At 39.2% G+C, this 18429-nt stretch overlaps 1 protein-coding gene across 4 annotated transcripts in view; it reads right to left on the bottom strand.

Annotated features, from left to right (window-relative positions):
• Positions 1-18429, bottom strand: part of SH3BGR (SH3 domain binding glutamate rich protein) — a 39447-nt gene that overhangs the window by 8748 nt on the left and 12270 nt on the right. Inside the window, exons 3-7 of one of the 4 annotated variants that reach the window (XM_080376686.1) lie at positions 15700-15780; positions 8455-8568; positions 3925-3954; positions 1862-1969; positions 4-342 (exon numbers count right to left, since the gene is read on the bottom strand). In XM_080376686.1, the coding sequence (XP_080232812.1) occupies positions 1904-1969; positions 3925-3954; positions 8455-8568; positions 15700-15780 (291 nt within the window). In that variant the 3' untranslated portion in view covers positions 4-342; positions 1862-1903. Of the gene's footprint in view, positions 1-3; positions 598-1861; positions 1970-3924; positions 3955-8454; positions 8569-15699; positions 15781-18429 lie in introns of those variants that run through there. The other 3 variants (XM_080376687.1, XM_080376684.1, XM_080376685.1) reach the window with 3 other exon arrangements.

The raw sequence follows: 18429 nt of genomic DNA, 5'->3' as shown, positions 1-18429 counted from the left end.
CAACCGTAATGATGGAGAAAAGATTTACAGATCTTAGCACAGCTTGCTAGGATTAAATTAATGGTTTTGCAGACAAAGAACAGGTAGGACAGAAAAATGCATTTATTTAAACTGCTGTACAATGGAAATCCCAATCCTTTTCAAAAGCCAGCTGAGGGAGAAGTGATTCACACAGTTTGTATACAGGAAGCTTCTTTGAAGTTTTCAGTGCTGAAATTCTTTTTCTCTGAATAAGGAATAAGTCACTTGTGTGAGTGCAGTTATCTGCTGAGTGGCAGCAATGTGTTTGGCAGTGTATAAACATGGAGAAATACATGGTTCCTGCCCCAAGGAGCTTACAAGCTGAAACATGACATGGACAATATTATCGCAACATATCAACTGAAATATCATCAGTCAAAATAAGAAGACTCATTTTAACAAGCAATCAGAATACCAAATATATATATATATATAAAGGCCACAGGTAGGACAGGGTGGTGTCTTTGTTCTGTTATGTATTTATGTGTTCATAAGTCTACAGGCATGAAAGGCAGTGATGTTTGCTCGAGAGAGTGATTTTATTTTATTTGGCGGTGCTGCTCCAGCTTGTGCTTCCTGAACAAAAATAAGGAAAATTAGATTAGTGTTTAGCACTCCCTCTGTGATCTGAACACTGGACAACGCTGGGATGAATTAATTCCCATGCAACAGGAACATGCAAGAGGAACCCAGATTTGGGAGAGGTAGTATGAACAAAATGATGCATTGTCTGTCCTGTTGAGGTACTGGGTCTCCACATCAGCATATGCCTGGTTAAACCTGTAGCAACTACCTCAGAGACAGACTTAGCTTGGAATTTTGCTAGTTCTAGAAAGAGTATCACATTCTGTGTCTGCAACTGGGAGGCAGTCCCACCATGCAAGGGAAAATCTGCTGGAAATCCCAACTTTCCTGTAGTTAACATTTTTCCCTAGTAAGTGATTGTCTGATCTTTATTTCTGTGAAGAGGAGAAGTGACAGTAGTAGGAAGAAGAAAACCTGAAAATTAAATTTGAAACCATATGCTGGCAAAACCTGAGCAATGATGAATGCTTGTACATTTATACAGGTAAAAATTCTGCCTGCCAGATGCTTCTTGTTTTGGGGTTTTAAAGTCACATTTGGCCCAGTTTCTAAGGCAATCAGAACAGTTTTATAGTGTGTCATATTTCTGGTCAGGCTCCTCTCCCTTCCCCAGTAATTTTTTTTTTTTTTAACATTTCAACTCAATTTGAGAGAGGGCTTCATTTGAGACATGAAGCTCCTAAAAGTTTCAGTGGAATCAGTAGCTGAGTAAGAGGCGAGTGGGATGAATTACTATCCCAAATGAAAGAGAAGCTGCAATGAGTTTAACAGTTAAATGTACTTTTGGCCCATCAGTTGGGCACTTTGTGCATGTATACTGACCACCCAAGCAGTGCACACCTAGCATGCTGCTCTTGGTAGGGCTTATACTTCAGGGACACAGCAGAGAGCTAGGGGATACCACAGGAAGATGCTAAAGAATATGCCCAAAGTGGACATCAGAAGCCTGGCAGGGAGGTGAAGGTTGTAAAACCAGTGGGGAATGGATTGAAGGGCCTGCAGAATGTGATGGATATTAGGGATCACAGAGACAGCTGTGTGGGAAAGTCAGATTCACTTGTGCCACAGAAATGGGGAAAACTAACAGACTCATTAAGAGCAATCGTTTTGACTAACCATTATGTCTCAAATGCATAATGTTTTGGTACATTTTTTCCATTCTTGTAATTGAATATAACAGCAATATGTACAAAATTTTCAGGTTTATGTTACTCTAAGAACATTTAGAAACTGTGCTGGATATCTCAATATTTACCTGAACGCCTGTTCAAGAAAGAATGTGTCATAGCGAAGCATACTAAGACTCTTCTTGCTCCTCTACCTCTTCCTTTTCTTCTCCCTCTTCCTGCTTTTCTTCTTCTTCCTTTTTTGTAGAAAATAGTTGTAGTTATCATGCAGGAATTGAAGGAAAAATAACTAGTCTTGAAATGCAGAGCTCTGCTTTTGCAACTGTTCTATTTCTAGTAAATGCAATATTATTTGAGCTTAAAAAATAGAACAAAGAAGTAACGTATAGAGTTTTTCACTTTAATTTGCCAGGGCTCTAGCTTTGTGGAGTTAATAGGCAAGTGCTGGAATATAAGAACCCTCTTCTCAGAGACGTTAGACCACAGTATAGGGTTAAGCTGTAAACAGATGTTCAAGATCAAAATGAGAATATGAAATATATGTAAATATGACAAAATGTTTAGTATTTTTATTTATATGCTTTCTTGGAGCAGTAAACAAGCCAAGATTTATGGCACAGGAACTAGACTTGTTTCTGTTTCAAAAGTTCTTTTTTCTCTCTTTTATATAGGAGAAATGGCACAATTTAAAGGCAATAGCCCTTTGCTTCAGTTAGCCAAAGTAATGGCTATCTGAAAGCTAGCATTTATGTGACACAGACAAAAGACAATAAATACAGATCATTAAGAGACAGTAAACGAGGTTTTAAAATGTAGTCTTGCTCTGAAAAACAACTGAAAATTGCACTACAGGCTTCTCTGCTCCTTCTTTTCCAGCAAACTCTTGTTCAAAGGCACTCCTGTGTGTACAAACAAGCTTTATCTCAAATTTTATACTATCACATACTACCTAGACTACAAAAATTATAGAAAATCCTTCCTTTCAACCAATCAAAGCATACATAATTATTTTTCAGTCAGGACTGCAGGTAGTAGGTCTGCAGGCAGGCCTTAGGTTTTCCTCTCAGACACATAATGTCTGTGTGAGTCACATCTTGTTCACTGAAGTAAAATCCCATTTAAACATGCTTAGGAATGGATCTGTTGTAAGCAGATTCCTGGTTTGAATGGTTGTTTTGCAGGGAAAACCATTGCACTAAGGGATCATCCCTGCAAAACCAGAAATGTAATACCACCATCTGCACAGGTCAGCTGGATTAGAAGTTTTCAAGCCAAAGCAATATTGCCTCTTTCAGCATCTTACCCAGGAAAGGTGCCTTTCATTAGCACTCTTTGAAACAGGGCCAGGCAAGCCCACAGACAAGCAACATCTTTTGGATATTAACAACCTCAGTTCAAAATGCAAGTCAATTACCTTTTACAGAAAAAAAAAAAAAAAAAAAGGGGTATTTTTATTGCTTGAAGCATTAGCTAGTGGTGCCAGGGTGCATTAACCAACCTTAAAGACCCTTGCCAGCCTCACCAGGAGCCCCCATGCTTTGCCCATGGTCCCAGGACCTCCGTTTCAGCTTCCAGGTCCACAATGCATAACTCTTTACAGTGGGCATGTGTATGTGTATATATGCATGTATTGCAGTTTGGAAGTCGGAAGATGTGAATGTGTCCTCTTATTAATTGCAGGTTTGTAGTGGAAAATAGCCTAAAGTAATCATTAGTTTTACTGGGAATGCTGAAGAAATGCCTGCAATGCTGGGCAAAGCCGAAAAGTGCATAAGGATTTGCACCTGGGTCTTACAAAATCTGGCAAGGAAAATACTTCCTTTATAGGCAGAATGGCCTAAATTTTCAGAATGCCTCTTTCACACTCAAAACACTGAAAATGTAACCAGCATGGTGTCAGTTAGAGATTGTCAAAAGGTATAGTTGTCTTGTGAGTCCTTGGCAAACTTTACTAAAGAATCTGTGAAAGAGAATTTCTCTTCCATTGAGTTTTTAATGATTAAAGGCCTATCTTTGTTCCTAAAAAATAAGACTATGGTACAACCAACAAGTATACGTAGCAGAATATAATACTAGTATATTTAGTTTCATGGATAATAATTTACTAACTTCTGAGTGAAGCAATGAGACTGAAGAGAAATTAAAAGCACACAAACAAAAGATGGAAGCAAAACATTCAAATATACTATACCCCTGTGGCTGCATGTTCTTCCTTGCTTTCCTACATAAAAGGTACAAAAGAAAATGTTTAAAAGATAGATCAAGGAAAGAATACTAGAGGTCATACAGGCAAAATACAACAGAAATTAAACATTGAATTTATGAAAATAGTGTGGAATTCAGTGGATTTATTTTGAGATAATGTCCTCCACATTAACTCACAAAGCACATTTAAGCTTTACTTTGAAAAAGAGCTATAAAAGCATTAAATACAGCTCCCTTTCAGTTATTTCAAATCAAATCTGCCTCATTGACAAGTAAAGCATTAGAGCTGGGTTTTTGTTTGCTTTTTCAGGTAGATTTGGGGTTTTTTGGTAATTAGCTGGTCTACAAAATGAAAGATAAATCAGAATTATACAGAGTTATATCTATGTTATATATCATCACTCAGAATCTGGCTTGCAATTCTGTTAACTGTTGTAGGCTGGAACAGATGCCTTGGCTCAACAGTACTGGGGAATAAGAAATAATACAAGCTGGTTTTAAACTGTAGATTGAGCAAAAGTGATGAAGAAAGAGAGATAAAAGCAAAAAAATAGAAATGTACAGTGAATAGAATTTAATGCTAGATACCAAGCTGGTTATTGGAGAGAAGAGCTAATCTTACACAAAATCCCAAGGAAAAAGGGCAATTGGGATAGTACTATGCAAAAGGCATGAGTAGTTGATAAAGTTTGCATAGAATGAGTTGAGATAAGGAAGGGAGCTGCAGTGCCAGGATTTATATATGGTCTGGGGAACTGCTGAAACAGGATACAGACTTGCATTATGATATGATTTTTGAACATGTTTCTAAAATAATTCTGCCCTGAAGCAAGCCTAATCTGTACTGCAAACTGATTTAACTGGGACACCACTTAAAACATATTCTAACGTGCAAGCTAAAATCTGAAGGAAGCATTATTACCATCACATCTACTGACCAGCAGAGCCCTTGCCATGCCATGTGCATAGGAGGTCACAGTCTTTTCCTCAAAAAAACTCAAAAACAAATGGGCAGGCAAAGCACGAAAAAGGGACAATATATCCAGACAAAATGGTTCCTCAATCTTCTCCATCAGAGGATGTGGATTAGGAAGTAAAAAAAAAGATTAAGAAGAAGTAAAGGGTAAGCTTGATGAAGTGATTAGGAAAGGAAAGTATGCAACAGGTTTAAGGTGAAAAAAATAAATCCTAAAGAAATCCTAGGGCAGTTGTTCCTTGGTGACCCAGGCTGAAAGCCGTTCCTGTTACTTACTACTCGATCTGTGTGAATGAGGGGCTGGAGCTGCTGAAGCCTAGGCGATCTAACGTGAGGTGTGTGAAGAAGAACCTGTCACACTGTGCATATATCCCTGCCACTTACAGAAGACTGTTTCTGACTTAAGAGTTTTGGTTTTTTAGAGGGTTGGCATCTCTCACTGGTTTCTCAGGGTCATACCAGCCTGAGACAAAAAGCCATTTTCTGGACTCCTGCCATCTCCCAGCAAGTGCAGCAGAAGCAGCAGGGGAAGGCTGCAGCCGCCACACAGACCCACACTGATCATCAGATGCCATTCCTGCATTGGAGGAGCCTTCTGAAATCTGGGACCCTCCATGCAGCTCCACAGCTGAGACAGTCACAATTTATTTTGTTATCTATCTTATGCTCATCAGCAAAGACTGAGATACCTTTACCTCACTAACACTCTTCCAGAATTTTTCCATAGCACTGGCATTTCTCCTGCAAAGTCACTGGAGAAAAGCCAGCTGAGTTATACCCTGCATGAGAGAGTCAGTTTTAAGCTGGTTTGAAACTGAGTGCTACATAAGGCCAAAATGCCACTACTAGTTTCCTACTGGTATATTAATTCAGAAGCAGAACATACAACTGCAGTGTTTAAATTACGGCATTTTTATTTGAGGGTTTGTCAAAAGAGTAAGTTGAGTCTCCAAAAGGGACCTGCCTAGTGTTCTAAAGATGCAGCTGTCCAGCTGCAAAACAGAGCAGGCCACTGAGGGAAAGATCACCCTTTCAGAACTCAGTATACAGAGACCAGCTTTTAATAAGTTAGAAGAAAAAAAGACATGGGTGGGGAAAGCACACAGAAAACATCTATTCAGTGTGGTCAAGCAGTCAAACAAGATGAGCTGGGCGCAGAATGACAGGAAGAGTGGGAAATACTGAAAATGCTGTGTTGATACTACACATATCCTTCAGGACCTAACATCCAATGGAGATACTCCAATGACAATCTGACAGTCTAAATCTATTTAACTTCATAAAAATCTAGCCAGGTAAGGAAATGTTATTCTAGCCTTCTTTTATAAAGGTAAAATGAGATACAGAGACAAAAGGTAGAATTCATCTCACTGTAGCAGCCTCAAAGGACACTTGTCCTCTCTGTGCTGTTTGTAGTGAATGAGAATACCAGAATTTCTACAGAATGATTTATGCTATCCCAACAGAAGTGATAATTGGGATGAACTGTGGCAAGGCAGACAGATGCCACATCACTGACATGATTTGTCCTAGGTGACATGGAAAGTAGGTGGTAGAATAGGGTGGAAAGTGGTTTTTGTGTACCCCTGGCACAAGCCCCTGGTACCTTGCTGCCTGTAGTGGTGAGTATCCTTTCTACAAATTAGTGAGATGGGAACAGAAGCAGTGCTTTCCGCCCCTCCCCCCCCCCCCCCCCCCCCCCCCCAGGAGCTAATATATACCTGGCATGATGAAAGTGGGTATCAGTTAGACAATTTCAGGAAGACTTTTCGTCCTCCTTATGTAAGACCATATAAGAACATTTCAGCACTGCCAAGACCATGCAGGTGAAAGCAGAGGATTTGTAAGACTAACCATATTTTATGCCCTCATAGACACAGAAAGATCTGTTCAAACACACTATCTTGCCTGGTGCTCTCTCCTCTGCCACTCCCCTCCCTGTAAAACTGAAGGAGAATATATTTTCCACCTACAGCTCCAATCCATTCTGTGAGAAACAGAGCAAGGTTCTTGTTGTATAGGAGTGGTACTGCATTATGTCATTATGAAACCTCTCATACACAGCTGCTTGACAGATTGGCAGACATGTTCCAGCATTCTGTTCTCATTTGAAAAAACATTAGAGTAGACTGTCAGCCAGAATGGCAAGTAATCTAATCCTGCCAGGGGATGCACTGCAGTTTTATGCTGGGCTTCTCTTAAGAGCTGAGGAAAAAGGTATTTGACGGCACTTGCAAGGTGGCTGAAATTCAGAGAAACATGAAAACTGCTTGGATATAATTTAAGGAGAAATTTCAGTGCCCACTGAGGACTGTTGCTCTTCATCACCATTTTGAAATTTTAAATGAGACTTCCCAGTGCCTGAGACTTTCATGAGGCTGTGTAAAGGGTGCTTTTCCAGCCTAATGATGACTGGCTCAGTCATTGTTAAAAAGGGTAATCAGGAAAGGCTTACAGTGAGGAGTAGCTAGATGGAAGAAAAAAAAAAAAACCAACCACATTTGTTTTGGTCTTTAGTGAAAGAGAAGATGCATTTGTGACAGATATCCCACTAGGACCATCTGATCTCCAAACCAAAAAAAAAAAACCCTGACAATTTTAAGTGCTTGATCCAGGTCTGCCTCCCTGGGAAGAGAGTCACCTGACACTGCAACATCAAAATAAACCCATCCGTAAATGCCAAACTCCCAGAGCAGCAAGAGAAATAAAGCATCTGGATCCCTGATTTGCAGACACCAGATGCATTTCTGCTTAGTCTCTACTAGGTCTAGAACCTGGCCGGTAACATAAGCACCCCAATGAGGAAGGCACCTGCACACAACAGAATAGTCCCTCTTTGCAGGATCCATCTACCTTTCCACCATAGGTACTTTCTGATGTTAGCTAACTGCAGGATATTATATTAGGGAGTTGAAGGAACTCAGAATGCTTCTTCCAAGAATCTTTACTACTGCATTTTGAGATCTGCCCATGTGACTAATATCAGACCTTCATGCAGGCAGAAAGGATAACAATGGTCTCCATTTCTGCACTACCCAGAGGCTGCTGCCTAGAGAAACTGTCTTCTTTGGCCTGGAGAAGACACTGTCAGATTTGGCTTGCTGCTACAGCAGTCAATGCTGGTACATGACACAGACTTTAACAACTAGATTTACGAGCACTGCAGATGCTGGCCATTGATAGCAGCAAATTTTTCCACACAGATAGGACTCAGATGCCTACTCCTAAATTATTCTACATAACTAGAGTCTGGTTGCAAATAAGCATTCAAAAAAAAAAAGCTTATGGCAACAAGTGACAGAAGGAAACTGTTAAATAAAGACAAATGCTGTTATTCCAGATTCAGAGCAAAGTTCCCTGACTTTTATCCAGGTTTCAGATCACCATGATGGCAAAGAAAATGCATGCAAAAGACAAACAGGACCCCTCTGCAATCAGTCTTTCCACCCTGAGGCACAATAGGAGGGCCTGTGGGTTTATGTTTCATGAGCTTAGCACAGACAAAACCCTCATATCATGAAGGGAAAAAGGAAGAATTACCTGTTGATCTTCTGATGGTGACTGAGCAGTCTGAGCCTCTTCATGAGTCCCTTCATCTGCCTTGTCTTCTGTGTGTGCCTCAGTTTCATCCGTGGCATCAGACTTTTCAGATTCCTGGTAGCAAAAAAATCATTGTTAGCTTCAGGGCACATAACCAACAAATAATTTCTATAAAACTCTTTACTTTATAGTCTGGGGAGGTATTTTTTTCTAATTCAGTACTCAAATGAAAATATACCCTTTTGGACATTTTTCTTTGAAAGGAACACTTGTTGGCATGCTGCTCTGTCAGTAAAACCACGGGTAAAACATGAATTCAAGCACTTCCTCTTCAGAGCATAGTAGATTTTCTAACTTTTCTGTGAAAACTTTAATAGAAACCAATGCTCACCCTGATGGCACATTCTAGCTTCAGAAAAAAAAGCACCAGCTTTGCATTCCAATTAAACTTCATCAAGAAGCTACAGGAAAACGGAAGTAATAAAGGATTTAATGTATTGCCTCTTAATTTGCTTGTTTAAAACCATCAGGAAACTGTTCCTCAGTTCACACACCAATTTATCACATCTATTTATTCCAGCACCATGAACAAGCACCTACTAGAAGACTTTTTAAGTTCTGTTGTACTTTCAGCTAAGTAGCTGTGAAAGGTCACACTGGATCACAGACAGTGTCAGATAAAAGGACACCTGTATGGCCTCAAGTGGAACAACAGAAATAGGATGAAATGCAATAGCATGAAGTGCAAAGTCACATTATTTGGGACAGGTAATACTGGGACAGAGATTAGAAACAGATGTTTCTGCTGCACTTCAGGAGCTTGTTAGTTGACAATCATCAAAGAAGAAAAAGATGGATGTATTTAAATAAACACAGAAAAAAATGAGCCATGAATGTGATGCAATAGTGAAAGAGGCAATAAATATGATCCTCAGATGTATGAGGTAAGATACAGCTGGTGGAGCTGAAAGTGAATATTGATGTCATCGTATAAGGCCAAGGCAAAACCTCTTCTGGATCACTCTGCCATTCCAGTCACTCAGACTCAAGAAAAAGAAATTCAGACTGGAACAGGTGCAGAGCAGGGCTACAGGAATATTTGAGGGAGTGGAGAGCCTGTCTTATGAAAGGGTGACAAAAAAAGCTTCATTACTTTAATCTATTGAAAGTAATGCTGTGAGGGGATATGATGGCTCTTTAAAAATAGATCAGAGTAAACATCAGGGAGGGATAGGATAAGGAAAAGCGCAGAGGTAGATGCAAAATGAGTACAAACCAGGTGTAAATAAAAATTCTAATCATCAGCAGTGTGAAATTTTGGACGAGGTTTCAAGTAGAGGAGGAAAAGGATCTAATTCATAAAAAGGGAATTTGACCACTTCTGAGAGGTGCTATCTGATGTGGTCGCCTCCAGCAACAGAGAATTGGGCTCAGGAGAGGTCCTGTCCTATGTCATCCTAAGTAAGTCATACATGCTTTGGGCAAAACAACATGACCCTGATAGAAAACAGGCTCCCTTCTCATCCCTGTGACCAAGCCCTTAGGACTCATCCACCTAGTCAGTTTCGGGTTTTCTGCTTTTCCATAATTTCATTTGTCTCTACAGTTCAACAAAAGCCCCCAGTCATGATCCCCTGTCCTTTAAGCTTCACAAGTCCTCCTCCAGTGTCCTATTCATATATGATTTCTTCAGCCAGTCTACTTAGCTATGCTAGTGTCACACTTCTGCAGGCAATCTGGCTTTTAGCTCCAGAGCAGACTTGGGTGAGTGCTAACTTAGGGATCTTTGTCCTATGACGTGGTGTGCAATATAAGACATGCCCTCCTGCTGAGATACTCTGCTGGATAGGGACAAAAATGATAAAAACGAGGTAAGGGAAGTTTGGAAGCAGATATCATGACAGAGTGAAGATGAACAAAATACTTCTGCAGTTTTATCTTTTTCCTGAAACTTCACTGTCCATAAGATCTGGTGCTTTTTTGGCAATTTTCTCCCGAATTATGGAAAATACATTTTATATGTAAGGAGCCTGCAATGAAAAGAGAGTAGGCACATAGTCTCGTACATTCGCTTTCCTCTCCACAGAGGAAAACAGCAACAGCAAAAAAAACCCTATCAGCAGCAAGCATCACCCTCCCTGCAGTCCTTCCCAGCACTGCACTGCCCCTGCCCTCCTGGCAGCAAAAGCCTTTCCAGGGCTGCATGGCAAACTGGACCAGGAGGCTGATCAAGATTAAAGCTTTAAAAAGGAAAACATTTCTGTCCCACACAATTTGCACAGTCCATTACACAGCTGCATGAATGTTTTTGCCAGCATGTGGGGGATGCTTGGGGAGAGGAATGAGCAGCTGGGAGTAAGCAGAAGGAACCAGAGAAAGGAGAAAAGACTAATTTTTTTTTTTTTTAATATTGTCTCATTTCGAGTGCATGTAAAACTGTAGGGTCACTGCACTCTCATACTGGTGGCATTGTTATTAAAAACATTTCTACAGAGACATTTGTTTGGCTTAATTTATTTTTTGCTTTTTCCCAAAAGCTAACAAAATATTTGAATACTAAAGTATGTAGCAACACAGACATACTGAAATTCTCTTGTGTTAATACATTGTTTTCTTAAGCAAATAAATTCCTTATAGATGCTTTCCTTGTAGCAGTACCTAAAGTGAAAGGTATAGCATTAATGAAAACCAAATTAGATATTTATTTAGTTATATAGGTTAGAGATTTATTTTTAGCATGTATATTAACATTTCTTTTTTAAATCTATGTACTCAATATTTTTGGCTGATACATAAAACACATAAAGACTGAAGATGGCATTCTAATTAAAATGAATCTATTTTGTAAAACTATCAGAGATGAATCATATACTTACTCAGAGCATAATGCAGAAGAAAAAAGTTGTAACTTAAAGAACTAAACTCTAGAAGCAGCGTGTTATCAGCCAGAACATGCATGCATGCACACACACACAGAGTGCTTGTTAATTATATGCAGAACTGTGATGTTAGGAATATCATCATTATGCTAGCTCTCCATAGAAACACAAATTTTAATTTTTAACTGATTTAAAATGAAGTACCATTTATAAAGATTGGCTGGCAGGTCATTTTCTATTTAAATAAAATGCACATACTGCAAATTTGTAATTCAAAACAGCCTCAGTAGAAGTTTTCAATTAAAAGACTAAAGCTCAAGTATCTAAAGATTTTGAGCTATCAAGATTATGGATATTAAAACCAAGAATACTTAGATTAAGGTTTTAATATATACAACATTTGAAAACAGACACTCAGCTCAAGAAACTCAGTTTCACTGAGTTCACAGAGCAATTGCAAACCTAAATGATCTTGCTAGAAGCTACTGGCTCTCTGGAGTTATGGGAAACAGAAGCAATATTCCAAGGCAGTTAATAAATTCCTCAAAAAAACCTGACTGTCCCTAAAAATAAAAAACAATTAATTACCTGCATTCAAACCTTGCTAAGATACTCAGAAGGTATAGTAATACAGCACACTGTTTGTCATCTTAGTTTAAGTAATAGGCATCTCATTAACAAAACAATTCACCTGTGCCATTTTAGAAAACAAGCAGTGCAGCTGGAGCTTTTAATGGGCTGTTCACTATTACCAATATTTCAGAGCACTTTCAGGAATATTAAGAACAGTCTCAGACTAAGCATAAAAGTGATGGGGGGGTTACAAAGAAATATACCCAACTTTGGGGGCAGCTGAGAATGACACACCTGACCCTAAACATACACACTACATTAATTATAGCACAATGTACACATGTATGCTATTGGCATATCATTGTTTGTACCACTACTTCCAGATTAAATGGGATCATTCAGAAATCTATCACTAACTTGATTGATCTTTGCCAGGCATAAAGTACAGCTGTCTCCTAAATCCCAGCCTGCTACAAAATATGTTTAGAAGTATTCTAGACCAGGTATTCCTTCAAGTGAGAAGGTATTTCATATTAATAGTCTAAGAACTTATTAACACAAACACGATGCCTGCTTCTTCTCTTAGGCACATAAAACTGTGCTACTCATCCCTGTTAAATGATGCTTTAGAAAAAATTATAACCAGTAATGGGGAGGCAACAGGACAGAGAGGACAATGAAAGCTAATTGACCTTTTCTGAAGTGCCAAAAACAAGTATTGATTTCCTGTAACATTACAGAGTTTTATGGCCACATAGCACCCTTTAACCATAAAAATGTATTTGGTATATAGGAAAAAAAAGTGAAGATCTTTGACTCCAACAGTGATCTAAGCAAATAACATTTAGAGCTTTGGCCTTTCCACCAAGATCTGCAGAAGTTCCCATATGCCATCCAGGCATCTAAATACTTTATTGAATACTGTATTGGAACTGAAAACATGGTGATGGACACAGCAACTAGCCATTTGTTCAGTGGTACCCAACCAGAACCCTTAGCAGAGGTCCAAACACAAGTGGATGCTGGAAGAGGTAGGCACCTGCTTAGAGAGCTGCCCCCCAGCCTGTTTTCTGTCCAGCTTTGATGCTGATTTGCTGATTCCTACTGAAACAATTACAGCTTTTTCAAAAGTAAGACAAAAATCAGTGTGTAAACACAACTTTGCGTGTGATTGCTGCAGATCTGAGAAGGATCTCCTTTATATCTGTGTATTCAGACCTTCTTTACATGTGTCTTAAAAGTCAGTCTGCACCTTGGTGACAACTTTGATGTGTCCTGGACATATCAGACTCACCCTGTAAGAGTAGATCAGCTTACACATTAGGCGCTGGCACCATCAGAGCTCCAATACCTAGCAGTAACAGTTTAATGTAAATGCTGGACAAGTAGGTCTGGCGACAAGTTGTAGCCACCTAATCCACAGGAGTCAGGGCTACAAAAATGAGAATCTGCAGAACTGAAACATGTATTTTGCACTCAGAAGACTGACGTGGCAATGAATTCAACTACAAGTATTTTGTTGGGAAGTTATAATTTGTTGTGAGAGTAGCAAAAGGCTCATCTGCTTGCTCTAGAAAATTGGCCCAAAACAGTCCTGGGTCAGGATCCTAGTGGACTGTGCTGTGAAACAGCATCATGGTCATTAAAGAGCTTCTCTACTGGTGGTGCAATATGAGACAAAAGATGGATGGAAAAGGAAAGAGAATCTTCTGAGGTAAGAGTATAAAACCTGTATGAGCTTCATATTAATCTTTGTAATGTCTCAGTGAGGTAAAAACCCCTAGAAAACAAATGCTGACTGTTTTGTGGTGTTTCTGTGCTTTATACATTGCTTTTTTTATAAATTATCATCATATTCCAGAAAAAAAAATACACTTATTTAAGAGCGGATTAATAGAAAACCCTGTCATATGTGTCATCATCACCATCTCTTCCACACCTGACTTATTATTCCAGATTCATGCTGCTGAAAATCAATGTCACAAGCCATCCATTGTACTTCATGCTAAGGTTGAATTGACAGCCTAATGAAAGGAAAGCACAAGCAGTGCAGCAAGGCTATTTGCACGACAAAGCACAGCCAGACTGCAATGCAATTAAGATGCTGAGAAACACCTCTGCAGTAAATGCTAAAATACTTGTATATGTCTCCCTCAAATACAGGAACAGATTATAAAAGGACACAATGTAAATATATCTTCCACTCTTTACATGGATTTTTCAGAAACACTTTCTGAACTGAAACAGTCACCACCAATGCAGCAGTTAATCAGCATAAAACATACTTGCTTGCTACCAATAGCGCTAACACTAATCTGCCCAGCTGAATGTACCAAATACATTATTTTCAACACTTACAAAGTTGTCACAAAGTAGAAACTGTAATAGCCTCTGCTGACAGCTAGGAATGAATGAATTCTAAAAAAAATTGTTATTTTGCTTCACAGACACACTATCTAACAAAACTTTGCATGAAGGAGCAGATAATATATGAAGTGGAAAGATGGAAAAATGCAATTTTCTCTATCTCATTGATTCTCCATGTATCTTTTATAATGATTATAATATGCAATACCTGCAGTCCTTTAAGCCTTTCATGGCTTTGTGGATGTTAATTAAATGGATTCTCACAAGACCCTTGTGAGGTAGGCAAGTAGTTTCTATTTCCCTTGGTGGGAAATGGAACAGCTAAAGCAGAAAGTTTAAATCACTTGCTTCTTATCACACAGGGATTCAGTGTCGAAGCCATTTATAGCAACTGTGGCTCTCCCTGGGTATCTCTTAATCTGTAGCTCTCAAAGCACTTAGCAAAGGCTCCTTTTTATCTCTGCTTTTACCAAGGATGAAAACCAGAGACATTTATAACTGTGTTTCACTCCAAGTTGCTACACAGTTGGCAGCAGAGTTGGACCAGAAATCAGATCTCATGCTCCAGGGCAGTTCTTCATCCAGGTCACCACAATGCAGCGGAGTTCTATCACTCTGGCTCATGACTCTCTTGATTAATTTCTTTTGTTGAATCATCCACATTAAAGATGGCCACATTTTATTATCATCTAACAGGATCTCAGGATAAGAGATGTGATGCTTTCAGTTATAAAACTCATTAGAAGTCTCTGATAAACATATAACACATTGCTTTCTATAAAAAGAAAAAAAGAGGACAAAAAAAAGAAATATCTTTTTCTTTTGCAAGAGATATATTGGAACATATATACAAAATACAAAAATACAAAATACAGTGGATGGAGAACAATGGGTAGACTTCCCAAAGGGACTTCATGAAGTCCTGGGTGAGACTTTAAGTTACCTCCTCAAGGCAGAGGGATCAAACCCCACAGTGCCAGTCTGCATGCAACACAGAGAACCGAACAGGTCCACAGCACAGCCCCTCTGTTGGTAGCCAGTATAAACCCTGTTTGCTCGAGGTTTGATGCAGTCAGGGGGAAGTGAAGGTTTCTTGTAATTAACACAACCTATACATTGCATTAGGAAATTCTGCATAATTTAAAAGCTGAACATGCTAAAATACTTCTTTGTGTCAACAATAAAAAAAAAAAAATCATCAGCTGGAGGCACGGTAACAAGCCTGCAGTGAAAGAAGGGAAGAGAGAAGTATTTTCTAGTATTTACTGAACCAGCCACTTTTTTTCCCCTTAAGAACACTTTGCTGCACCAGCATCTGATGTAATGCTTGTCACTGCCCCTTATTTAACATGCTGAGTCACTGCCGATCTTTATCTTTTATTAAAATGAAATAAATGGCCCCCATTGGAAGAACAGAAGTGCATACCTTTGTACCTGGAGGAGGAGTAAGACCCAGGAATGAATAAATAATATTTTCTTCTTTAGCAGAGAAAAAGGATTCAAAATCCTAAAAAAGAAACAAGCAAACAACAGAGACTTGGTAACAAAATTCAAACAAAAAACACTGGAGGAAGAGACTAGCCCAGGCAAATCTTTCTTATATTGATGAGAATGACCATGCATTTGTACAAGCACCTGCATTATTAAAGCCCAAGGAAGAAAACTCAGATAAAGGGAGTTTCACACTGACTAGCAAAATGAACAAATGGTCAAATGTCTCCAGAGACTTACACTTTAATTATACCACGTCTATGTCAGAATCAGATAAAATTAAGCATCTCATTTTAATGGGCCTCATCTGTACACATCAAAGCAAAGCTATTCCCATTTAAATGTTAAAATAAAACTTGCTGTGAGTAAGAACACAAAATAGATCTTCAGAACCCTTGGACAGCTTTATGGCAAATAAAAGGCAACAGTCAATGTAATAGCACAAGTGAAACGATAATGAAGAAACAGTTAATTTTAAAGAAGGGCACTCTGGTTAGAAAATGCAATTACTTTTTACACTTAGTAAAGGATTGTGTTGTTCCCTCTGACATATATGTACCAGGCAAAATATCTTGTCCACATGTGAACTGAAGTTATACATCGTTACGTTAAATGCCTGTTTTCTCTTCAGTGCTAATATGACCGAACAGATGTGAGGAATGGCTCCTAACCTACCATCTAGAACTAGCATGGCCCTCACTGTATTCACCTATACAACTTCCCTATCAATTAAGGAACCTCTGCTATCACTAATTTGTTGCTGGGAAGTTCATGATTTACATCTTACACAGGTAAAAATCAACAGGTATTTAAGATCTCAGCAGAAACTCTGGTCATAAGTGACTGGCCCACAATCACACAGCGGCTCTGTGTAGAACAGGTGGCTGAATGCATGTCTGCTGAGTCCTAGACTACCATCTTGACTGTGTTATCATCCTCCCTCTCATCCCAAATAACTCCAAAAATAGAAGCCTGTAAATAATAAAGTGCTGAGTCATCCTTGAGACTGGGTTGTAAAGCTGGGTTAGGACCTGAGTTGTTTTATTGGACCATTTTCCTATTTTCAGAGAATAAATCATTGACCAAGAGTAATCCTAGGGAAAGGATGGAGTGGATGGCTTAGAAGTCACCTTAATATCAGACTTAATTAAGTCTGATAACTTAATCAGACTAATTAAGACTGGAATCAATGACATTTCAGTCCGTTTTGGAAGAGGTAACATAGCTTAACAGGCAGGATAAATGACAGCCCATTTCACTGATTTATCCAAGGGACACATGGGCTTTCACACAGACCTGGCTACAGGCTGTGGGAGCTGCCCAGTCTGGGAGAAGCCCCAGAGCACATTTTGCCCTGACCAGGCAGAATACCTGCTGCAGCTCCAGACCACCCATTTCTCAAACCATGCCTTTGCTGTTTTCATGTTGCTGTGGGGTTCTCCTTCCTACCTAACCCAGGTCTGCCCTAAGTATTTTAGAAAGCCATTGTCTGAAGTCTAACCCATAAACTTAGGATCAATACAACAAATAAGAACACAAGGGTTTTCTGCAATTTGAAGGACTGGGTTTGATGTGAGCCTTTGACAGGCCATATAAACACAGGAAACTTGTACCCTCCTGTATATCACACACTTACAAAACAGCCTAAGCAAACTATGGCACATGTCAATAGCTGGTAAATAAAGAGAAGACTGTAACAAGGAAAGGCCATAAAGTGGACTTCATATTTTATACGTCTCGTTAGTTCCTTTCCAGAGGAAAAGCAGAAGATGGCAAGTGTACTAAAAATCTCCAGAGACACATAGACTTGTAGATAACCAGACCTGAGGGCACAAGCAAGACATGTGAGTGACCAGATGAACTCCTTATCAGAAGAGGATACAACCTTCTATCATATCAGGTACCCCATGGCAACTGGTAGTATACAATGACATCCACAGTAAATGTGGTATCTCACAGTAAATGGAAGGTACCTTGCTTACACTGAGGAGCAAGTTATTATGTATTTAGCATGGGGTAAAAGCATGACTACAGTGATTACTAAATACTTTTTGTATTGTATATTTCCACTCTTAGTTTTCTAATGGTGACTTGTTCACATCTTCATTCATTGAACAACCAAAGATAACTGTTCCCAAGGCAGGCAGCAAGAAAAATGAGCAGTAATTATTTAGTTCAGGTAGGCAATAATATTATATCTGTAAGAGAAGACATAAATGGTATAGGTGGAGGGTAGTGGTGTCATTTGTCTTTGGAACCAGTCTTTGAAAATACAGTGAAATGTATTTTAAAAAAACACTCCATGAGTTTTTCTTCATGATATGAGTACACATTCACATATACACTCTACACTACCGTCCTTTGAATGAGCACTGTGGAAACACCAGGCAGAAAACAGAAAACTCCAATTGGACATCAGCAGAAAGTTCCATGAGTGGTACAGCACCAGGTCAGAGCACGCAGAGAGGGCACGGAAATGCCATCCTTGGAGCCTTTTGAAACTCAGAGGCCAAAGCCCCAAACAACTTAATTTAACTTTAAAGCTATCCCTGCTCTGAGCAGCAGGCTGGACTACAGATCTCCAGAGGTCCCCATTATTTCTGTGTATTTGACTTAAGCAGTTATATGAAGCATCAAATAAAAGCTGTACCTAGTAATTCAGAGA

This window comes from Falco punctatus (genome assembly GCF_963210335.1).
Source record: "Falco punctatus genome assembly, chromosome: 2".
Lineage (NCBI taxonomy): Eukaryota > Metazoa > Chordata > Aves > Falconiformes > Falconidae > Falco > Falco punctatus.
This window is presented reverse-complemented; position numbering and strand designations above follow the sequence as displayed.